General features: G+C 52.2%; 1 protein-coding gene across 2 annotated transcripts in view; it reads left to right on the forward strand.

The window, feature by feature from the left end:
• IGF2BP1 (insulin like growth factor 2 mRNA binding protein 1) overlaps positions 1-8175 on the forward strand; it is a 38438-nt gene extending 30263 nt beyond the window's left edge. The window contains exons 7-15 of one of the 2 annotated variants that reach the window (XM_028093717.1): positions 707-841; positions 1484-1606; positions 2319-2454; positions 3355-3477; positions 3858-3977; positions 4802-4876; positions 5709-5840; positions 6092-6205; positions 8083-8175. In XM_028093717.1, coding sequence (XP_027949518.1) covers positions 707-841; positions 1484-1606; positions 2319-2454; positions 3355-3477; positions 3858-3977; positions 4802-4876; positions 5709-5840; positions 6092-6205; positions 8083-8175 — 1051 coding nt within the window. The remainder of the gene's footprint in view (positions 1-706; positions 842-1483; positions 1607-2318; positions 2455-3354; positions 3478-3857; positions 3978-4801; positions 4877-5708; positions 5841-6091; positions 6206-8082) is intronic. The other variant, XM_028093718.1, reaches the window with a different exon arrangement.
• Positions 8176-9991: the final 1816 nt, after the last annotated feature.

The following is a 9991-nucleotide window of genomic DNA, read 5'->3' on the forward strand; positions in this document are numbered from 1 at the left end:
CTCTTTTAAAATTTGACTTTATTTTATTTTATTTTTTAAAGATTTTATTTATTTATTTGACAGAGACACAGTGAGAGAGGGAACAGAAGCAGGGGGAGTGGGAGAGGGAGAAGCAGGCTTCCCATGGAGCAGGGAGCCTGATGCGAGGCTCGATCCCAGGACCCTGGGATCACGACCTGAGCTGAAGGCAGACGCTTAACGACTGAGCCACCCAGGCGCCCCTGACTTTATTTTTTTTGTTTGTGTATAGTGACCCCTCTTCTCTAATCTTTATAGCTAATCAGGTTACTCTGGAAAAGAACAGGTCGCACCATGTCCTTATTCCGAATGCATCCTTTATTATTTACTTTTAATTTGGGACAGTGTGCCTTCCCTTTATAGTTTTACGGGGGAGAATCCAGCATTTAAGGGGAATGCAGCTTTAGAGCTCTGTGGGCTGCTGATTGCCAGCCCTGTGTTCCCATGCCAGATGCCACCATCATCCGTCCCCACCCCCCCCCGCCCCACCTCCTGACTGGGACAGAATCCAGAGCGGCAGGCTGGCCTGGGTTCCCCTGGCCTTTTCTCTGCCCTTCCCTGTTCTGCACTGGGACTTGTTGCAGGAGCCGTTTCTGTACTTTTGGTCGAGGAGAGGTGGTAAGGAGGGTGAAGAAGACTCTGGGTTTCACCAGGGACCCCTAACCATCCTTGACCTTGTGGTCCTTAGGATAGATGTGCACAGGAAGGAGAATGCAGGCGCTGCGGAGAAGGCCATCAGCGTCCACTCGACCCCTGAGGGCTGCTCATCTGCGTGTAAGATGATCTTGGAGATTATGCATAAGGAGGCAAAGGACACCAAAACGTAAGGCTCTCATTCAGTGTTTCTCGTAATGGGGGGAGTGCCACCTCCCCCGCTCCTACACACTTTTTCTTCGCAAGAATGCAGGGATAAATAGGTGACAAAGGACACGAACTGAGACACGAGGTCCTCTTTCGCACAAGTAACGCCCTGTATACCCTCTTAACAGTTCTGTGCACTGACAGGCATGTGTGTGTGTGTCTGTGTACGGCGTGTGCACAGGTGTGCATGCGCATGTTTTAGCACAAACAGGACTGTAACGAACGTGTTCTGTAGTTAGCTTTTTTCACATTTATGGATCAGTAATTACTGACCCATCTCAATTCTTTCTAAAACTGCATGGAATTCTGTAGTGTGGCTGTTTAAAAGTATACAACCGAATGAGTATTAACATGCACATACCTGCAAAACCATCACCACGGTGATGATAACGAGCATGGCCATCACTCTGGTAGTCCCCGTGCCCCTTGGCAGCCCATCCCCACTTCCCCATTTCTCAAGCTCTAAGCAACCACCAATCTGTTGATTTTTGTCATCTCTTAAAATGTAGTTTTGTCCCGGAAACCCCATATCTGCGGTGGCATGCTGACCGTGTCTCTGCGTGGCCCAGCATTTAACAGCTCCTGTCCCTCTCTCCTTCCCAAGGGCCGACGAGGTTCCCCTGAAGATCCTGGCCCATAATAACTTTGTGGGGCGTCTCATTGGCAAGGAAGGGCGTAACCTGAAGAAGGTGGAACAGGACACAGAGACGAAGATCACCATCTCCTCGTAAGGCTCTCCGTTACCTGTCTACGGTGGGGTGCCCGCGGGCTCAGGGCCGGCAGTGTGTCATTATTGGGCCTTCATGCTTGGCCCTGTAAGTTGGATGCACTTTCTGCTCTATTGAAGAATGATCAGTGACATGGCAAAGAGCGTTTATCTCTGTGAGGGCTGGGGTTCCTGGAGCACATCCTTCCGTCCTCTGGCCTGCCCATCGCTCCTATCCCCTGCATCTCAGAGAGCCTGCAGCTAGGGCGGGGTCTCAGGCATGTTTGCCGGTCCGTGGGAAGCAGACCGACTCAGGTCCTGGTCTGAGGATTGGGTGTCGGGGCCTTTCTCCTGGAAGAGCCAGAGCCAAGCAGATCGATTACGTCTTCTGTGAGCACTGTGCCTCTTCATTTCATCCCAGACTCGCTCTGTTCCAAAAGTACAGGAAATGGGTTGCCTAGAACCACTGGAGAAACTTCCAGTCCTGAGCATCCTCCTTGCTTTACCGGTGATGAAAACCTGTGATTGGACTCATCGCAAATCGAGGGGTTTCAGTTGGGTGTTCTCGTCTCCCTGTACTTTGCTCCCTCCCTGCCCGGGTTACAGACTGAAGGCCAGAGACGGGGAGCTATTTGCTCAAAGTGAAACAGCCTGCAGGAGCTGTTTCTGTGGCTGATTCCCAGCCGTGGCCCCTTCCTGGTGGGAGGATGACGTGGCTCTGCTCTCCCGCCAGGCTGCAGGACCTCACCCTCTATAACCCCGAGAGGACCATCACTGTGAAGGGGGCCATTGAGAACTGCTGCAGGGCGGAGCAGGAGATCATGAAGAAAGTTCGGGAGGCCTACGAGAATGACGTGGCTGCCATGAGTGTGAGTGCCAGAGGGCCAGGCACCCTAACGCTCTGAGCCTGGGGCACCGCAGATGGGTGTCTCCACGTGGGGTGGGCAGGCCACATGCCTTTGGATCTCCAATCGTCCAGATCTTTTACGTTTGATGAATAGAGATTCTTTATCTGATTCCTGAGGTGGGGGTTGCGTTTCATCTTGGGTTTCAAAGTCTGTGGTCTTCCTATAAGATTGGTGTTTGTGTGTCCTTCAGTGAGGAGAGGGGCCGTAATTTTCATCTGATTTGTTTTTTTAAGATTTTATTTACTTACTTCAGAGATAGAGAGCACAAGAGCCAGGGCGAGCCGGGGGCGGGGGGTGGGGTGGGGGAGGAGCAGAGGGAGAGAGAAGGACAAGCAGACTGTGAATTGAGTGAGGAGCCCAACTTGGGACTCGATCCCACAACCCCGAGATCATGACCTGAGCCGAAAAGAGTCGGACACTGAACCGTCTGAGCCACCCAGGCGCCTCTCATCTGATTTTTAAAAGGGAGTGAGGATGTGGAGAACAGGAAAAAAGGTGAGCCCTGGAGTCCAACGGAAATCTGTTGCTGCTGTGCCTTCTCGTAGGAATGTTCCAGGGCAGGGTTAGTGGAGTAAACCACCAGAGAGATGGGACATCTGAGGCTCTGGTTGACCCTTCTGGTTGGTGTTGCTGGTTCTTGGTCCAGCAATAATGTCCCATCACTCACAGCTCCACGCTCTTAAGTGTATGTGCGTGAGAACCGGAAGGGCGGGCAGGTTTTGTGCAGAAGCACCCAGTTCTCCTGTGTTCACTCCCACCCCACCCCTCCCACCCCTCCCACCCCACCCCAGCACTGCCTTCTGGATTCAGCCAGACCCTGCATCACGAGCTGACCTCTCCCTCCTTACCTTCCTTCCCCAGCTGCAGTCACACCTCATCCCCGGCCTGAACTTGGCGGCTGTAGGTCTGTTTCCAGCCTCGTCCAGTGCGGTCCCGCCACCTCCCAGCAGTGTCACTGGGGCTGCTCCCTACAGCTCCTTTATGGTAGGTGCAAGATCTCCTCACGGGGCCGGGGGGGTAAGGGGGGCGGGGGGGGCGGCTGGGCCCTTCCATGGCCTCCCTTAGGGTCCAGCCCCCTGCGGGAGCCTGATGCTTGGGAATTTGCAGAGAGAGGGAAGGGAGGTCTGGGATGCCCCTCTTGGGCAGTACTCCCAGCCGTGTGCACAGCGTCTCAGATGTCGCCTGGGTTGCCGGCAGCCCTCTCCCTTTGTCCTTGGGGGCCTGGGGAGAGCCAAGGAGTGGGTCGCCCATGTTGGCCACCGGGTGTCCGCCGCCTTCTCTTTGAGGCTGCACGCCCTGGGGGTGTGGAAGGGCTTCCAGGCTGTGTCCCTCGCCCCTGGTTGTAACACGCCCTGTCTCGGCAGCAGGCTCCAGAGCAGGAGATGGTGCAGGTGTTCATCCCGGCGCAGGCAGTGGGTGCTATCATCGGGAAGAAGGGACAGCACATCAAACAGCTCTCCCGCTTCGCCAGTGCCTCCATTAAGGTGACCTGCTCTGCCTCCTTCCGGGTCCTGGGAAGAGGGTAGTGCCCTGCTTCCACTCCTCAACCTTTCTTTCCGCTCTTGTGTGGTCTGTTTCTCTGACAGATTGTCGGCCCCTTTGCATATGACCTTGCCTGGGGCCTTCGGCGCTCCTGGGCTTCTGGCCAAGGGAGGAGGTGGAGTTGCCGCATAGGAGGATCGCTTAGGTTCTGGTCCAGACTGACATGGGTTCAGCCCACAGCCCCTAAGCTAAGGCCGTCAGCCTCAACCACTGTTCCCTTGTCACTGCGATCATTGTCCTAGTGCCGTGAAGTGACGCAGCCGGTGTCCCACTCGGCCAGCGCCCGGCGCTCAGGGGGGTGGGATGGGGGTTTGCGGTAGATGCCAGCTGTGTTTTTGCCCCCCCTTGGCCGGGGTCCAGCGCAGAGAGAAGGGAGAATCTGTCCTCGTGAGAGTTTCACAAGCCTAAATCCAGTTGTGTCGGTGGTCCTAAAGGACTTGGTCATGACCGGCGCAGGGATTCTTTTCTGCTGAAGTGTGGTCCCTGCCCTCCTCGCCGTGGGCATTTTGTCTATTACCCCCTCTGGGCAGGACCCCATGGAGGCCTCCGCGGGAAGCTGGGAGGGTGGGCGGTGAGGAGGGAATGTCCCACACGCACCCACGTCCTCATCACATTTTCGGTGCAAGGGCAATGCCCTTGGGGCTCAGGGCCTTTGTTCTCACCTCTCCTAGCCCTCGGAAGTAGGTGGTGGAAGTGGGGTGGTGGCAGGGCGCTTGGAGGAGGTGGAGGTAGGGGGCACCTCTTTGACCAGATCTTTGCTTTCTAGATTGCTCCTCCTGAAACTCCTGACTCCAAAGTTCGTATGGTCATCATCACTGGACCCCCAGAGGCCCAATTTAAGGTTCTCATCTTTGTTTTTCCAAAGAAAAGGAATCGAGGTTGGGTGGGAGTGCAAATCTGCATAACACTTTCTTTAAAAAGTTTTTATCTATTTATTTAAGTAATCTCTACACCCAGTGTGGGGCTTGAACCCACGACCCCCAAGAGCAAGAGTCTCATGCTCTTCGGACTGAGCCAGCTGGGGGCCTGAGGACAGCATTGCAATGCTGCTTTCAATTTGGCATCAAACTCAACTTTTGTTGACTTCTTCCCTCTTTCCTTCTGAAAGTGAACAGAACTACGGGACAGAAGGAAGGCTGAGGGCTTCTTTCTGGTGCCCTGCCTTAGTTAGGAAGGAAGATCTTTGATGCCCGGTTCCCTTCTCTTCTTCATGTCCTACTGCATTGCTGGGTCCCTGAACTGCTGGTCACAGAGCCAGAGAGCTAACAGTTAGCTCCTGCTGACCTAGGCAAGGATGGAGAAGGGGATGCTCTCGAGGCTGTGTGGGCTGTCCGACAGCCTGTCCTCTGGCTGACTTGATCAGCTGCCTTGTTCACCTAAATGGGATCATCCCAGACCCTGTAGGGTTGTGTAGCTTATGAATTGTACTTCTGGGAAGTATGTGTTCAGTTACTCTACCCAGGCTCTACAGTATTGCAAGTAAGCAGAAGGAACGGGTCACTGCTCTTGGCTGTTTTCATATCCCCTGGTGTAGATGGTTGATGCACCCATGGGCTGGGTCTGTGGGGCCAGAGAGGATGGGGTGGAGCTTGGGGGCTCTATTTCCACGTTTACCTCACTTCCCTTTTGTCATGTGTATGGCCCGCTGATTAACAAGGACCTCCTCTTCTCAGGCTCAGGGAAGAATTTATGGAAAACTCAAGGAGGAGAACTTCTTTGGTCCCAAGGAGGAAGTAAAGCTGGAGACCCACATCCGGGTGCCGGCGTCAGCTGCCGGCAGGGTCATTGGCAAAGGCGGCAAAACGGTGAGCCTTCAGACCAGGGATGAACCTTCCAGATCTTAGTCCTCAAACCCCATAGCTCTGCCCTGGCCTCCTACTCCCCTACCCCGTACAATAAGACTCCCGACTTTCTCCTTTACCCAGTTCTCCTCCCCAGCCCGGCTCGCGGCTCCTCCAGTTACCTGCTAGGGACTCGCCTCCTGCCCCTCCCTCCAGCCCCCTCCGTGCTTTCTTGATAGCACCCCGAACTTCTCTCTGCCCCCCACCTCCCCCAGGTGAATGAGTTGCAGAATTTGACAGCAGCCGAGGTGGTGGTGCCAAGAGACCAGACCCCGGATGAAAATGACCAGGTCATCGTCAAGATCATCGGACATTTTTATGCCAGCCAGGTACATGTGGCACAACCCCCCCCACCCCCCCCACGCCGCTGCCACCTCATGGGAAGACAGCAGGAGCCCAAGGGTTGGAGAAGCAAGAGGCCAGATGTTGATTTGCATAGCTTTGACCATGGCTTTGACCAGTCTCGTGGACTTCTGCCTGCCTCTGGACGGGGCCATTCTTTTCCAAGTGTAGGACTGTGGTGTGTAGATGTTTTATCCCCTCTTAGAACTGTAGGGAAAGTGATTTGAGAACTTCTATATATAGTATATATTCTATATAGTGACTAGTATTTTTCTGTGTTACTTGCTATATGTTAAGTCTTTCCTGTTGTCTGATTTTAGTCCTTCGCTCACCCCTTTTGCACCAGATAAGAAAGGAAATTGGTATTACCCACCACCCAATCTTGTTTGTGGAATAATAGCAGTGGTAACAACATTCTGGATTGCCTTTTTCCAGTGCAGTCCCTTTGCCTTTCTCACAATGACTACTCCATCCCTGGTTCCAGTTCTACTGTCCCATTCCAGAACTCACCAGCCCCACACCACCTCCAGGGGCCCAGTCGGCACTGCCTGGCATTGGGACTGACCCCAGAGTCTGGAAGGAGGGTGGATATCAGGTTCAAATGCTCCGAATCTTAAAAGTCAGAGAAAGGTTGATTGAAAGGTAGTGAGGTTTCCCTAAAATCATCCGGTGTTGGGACTGGAAGGGATATGGAGACTCCTGGACACAAGCTCTTTTGTTCAGAGGATACACTTCCAAAGCTAGATGCTGCCTAAGAGGTCAAGGGCAGTACAGGGTCCCGGAACCCCGAACCCCAGCTCTTGGCTCCCGGTGTGGGGTGGCCACACAGCGCCAGGAACGGGTTTTGGAGGCAGAGGGCTTTGCACTCAGACCCCACATGGCCTTTTCTCCTGTATGGCCTTGGCTAAGAAACTTTCTGTGACAGTCCTTGGAGAGGTATCAACAAGAGCCACGATAGTATCTAAGACTTATGGGTGCTTCTGATATACCAGGCAGCATTCTGTGTGGTTCACATATATTAGCTCATTTAATCCTCATGACAACCTCATTGTACAAATGAGGGGTGTGGTAGTGTGAAGGATAGATCCAAGGATGCACAGAGCCAGGAGGTTCTCAGTACCGAAGTGGGGTGGTGGTGGTGGTGGTGGTATTTTTCATGGGTTAGAATGAGAATTAGAGGGAAATCTTTGTAAACTGTCCGCTTGTGGCTGACTGAGTAGGAAGTAATATAAATCCTGAGTCCACAGCCTTTCCCCCACCTACACCACCTTTCTCTTGAACCAAGAAACCAAGCACTCCGTTTATGGAAGGAAGCGATTCTGGTAAAACGGTTAGGGGCACCCTAACTGTTGCAGTTGGTTTCCCTTGCAGAACTCCGTCCTTAGCGAAGAAACCTTTAAGAAGGAAAGAGTAAAGAAACAGATCCTTGGGTATTTTGTCCATTTTTTTACGGTGGAGCTTAGGTTTCACTGCTTGTTTGTAAATCCGTGTCTGGACGTTCCATCCCCTTCACTGGGAGCTCTGATTTGTGAGGAGGTCTCCTACCTGATGATCCTCTGACCAAACATACACCTGGAAACTCCAGGGGTTTTATTTTGGGCTCAGTAGCCTGTGTAGCAAGTTTGTCAATTTTTCAATTCTGGTGAATGAGTTTGTACTCCGTCCGCTCCCCCCCTCCCCACCGTGGTGGGGGCTGCTCAGGACCCACAGGGAGGCAGACAAACTTTAGGTCCCACTCATTCTCTCTCTCTCTGTTGTGTTTGTTGCTGGTGTCTAGGTCCCGATGGCTTCTCTCCCCTGGGGTCAGTCTCTCTCCTTGCCTTTGGGGATCTTCACTCTTGCCTCTTCTCTGGTTCTCCCACAGATGGCCCAGAGGAAAATACGAGACATCCTGGCCCAAGTTAAACAGCTGCACCAAAAGGGACAGAGTAACCAGGCCCAGGCACGGAGGAAGTGACCAGCCCCTCCCCATCACGTCGACTCAAGGACAACGGGCTGAAATCGAGAGCGCGTTCTCCCCAGCAGGCCTGAGAATGAGTGGGAATCAGGGACACTTGGGCCGGGATGTAGATCAGGTTTGCCCACTTGCTTGAGAAAAGACGTTCCAGTGAGGAACCCTGATCCCTCGGCCCCACACGCCCAACCAATTGGCCCGACACTGCCCACCCCTCAGGGTGTCACCATGGAAATTTCTAGCTCAGGGTGCTTTTAAACGTGGATTGTTTAAGTAAGTTCTCCAGGTCCCACCGAGAGGGTGGGTCAGACCCCAGTGGGAAGAGAAATAAAATTTCCTTCAGGTTTTTCAATCATGCAGAGGGGTGTTTTAATCAGCCTCAAAGGATGGTTTGCTTCTTGACCCTAAAATCCTTCCAACCTTCTCCTGCTTGGTCCGTTGATTAAAATACCTCTACTCTCGTGCCCTGACATAGCCTCTTCCTATATAGCCTCTTCCTATATTCACACGAATTGTTCTGTTACTGCTACCAGAAAAAGTGGGAACCAGTGCATTGCTTTGCTTACGTTATTGATTCAAAGGAGCAGACACACCAGCATCTGTAGTTTATTATCCCACTCCTTCCCTAACCAACCAATAGGAACAGCAAGGAATAAAGAATGGGGGAGAAATATGATTAAAATATATAGTAATCCACGTTTAAAAGGAGTGCCCTTACGGCTGATCTAGTCCAGATCACCATCTTGAAAAATTGGCGCAATTAAAATTTTCTCCGCTCTGTCGGGACGTCCCCACCAAGATTCCCTGCCCCATTCACGTCCTCCTACCCATCTAGGTGCACATGGGTGGTACTGAATGCTCAGCGGGATAGGGGATGACCACTGTACTGTCCCTGATTCCCATCATTCTCAGGCAGATTTTATATTTTTTTAAAGTCTATTTTAATGATTGGATATGAGCACTGGGAAGGGGACATGACTCCCCTTGATAAAGTCTCAGTTCCATGGAGGACTTGAGTGGCCCCAAAGGCTGCCACTGTGCCCTCACTCCAGCCCATGTGCTCCTATAAGGGCTGGTTCCCAGAGGCAGGGGTTGCGGGGCACTCCCCCCCCACGGCACTGTTCCCTTGGTGGTGGTGGGATGTGGAACCCAACCCTGAGCTCCCGGTAAAGCTGAAGCCCGTCATCTGGCATGTATTACGAATATTCAGTAAATTGGAGAGTATTTGCTTCTGTTTTTATCCTAGAGGCGTATTTAACCGATGGCTTCTGCCTCTGTCAATCATTGGCATGACCAAAGTTGTGCCTGAAAACAAAATTCAAAATACCAGCAGCATTATGCACAAAAGGGGTAAATAACCTTAATTTATTAATTTACTAGGCTCTATAAGATCCAGTTGGAAGTTCAGCCCTTATGGAAGACGGCAGCCATCAGTTAAATGAGGTTAGGCCTCCCCTCCGAATACACTGATTGTCAATGCATATTAGCCAGGTGGTGCACTTTAGCTACCTTGGACAATGCTATCAAGTGTGCTGGGAAGGGAGGAAGGCCTCTCTGCATGTGGAAAAGCCCATGCGTGGAGTCCCCTCCTTCCAACACTGCCACAACGACAGTAGTAATAACGAGACAACCATGACACGTGGGCGGAGTCAGTCAGGTAATGCTGTGCGCGAAGTAAACTACCTCAAGGTATGAAGTTACCTCAGCAATTACTTTCCTTTTTGTTGCCCCCGCCTTTTTTTTAACCTTTTTTTTTTTTTGCGGCTTGCTGATATTTTATATAAAAAAAGAAAAGCAAAGCAAAAGAGAAGCTGATAGT

Source organism: Eumetopias jubatus, unplaced genomic scaffold, assembly GCF_037043125.1.
Source record: "Eumetopias jubatus isolate StellerSeaLion01/CBP00866 unplaced genomic scaffold, mEumJub1_p1.0 scaffold_10, whole genome shotgun sequence".
In the NCBI taxonomy this organism is placed as follows: Eukaryota; Metazoa; Chordata; class Mammalia; order Carnivora; family Otariidae; genus Eumetopias; species Eumetopias jubatus.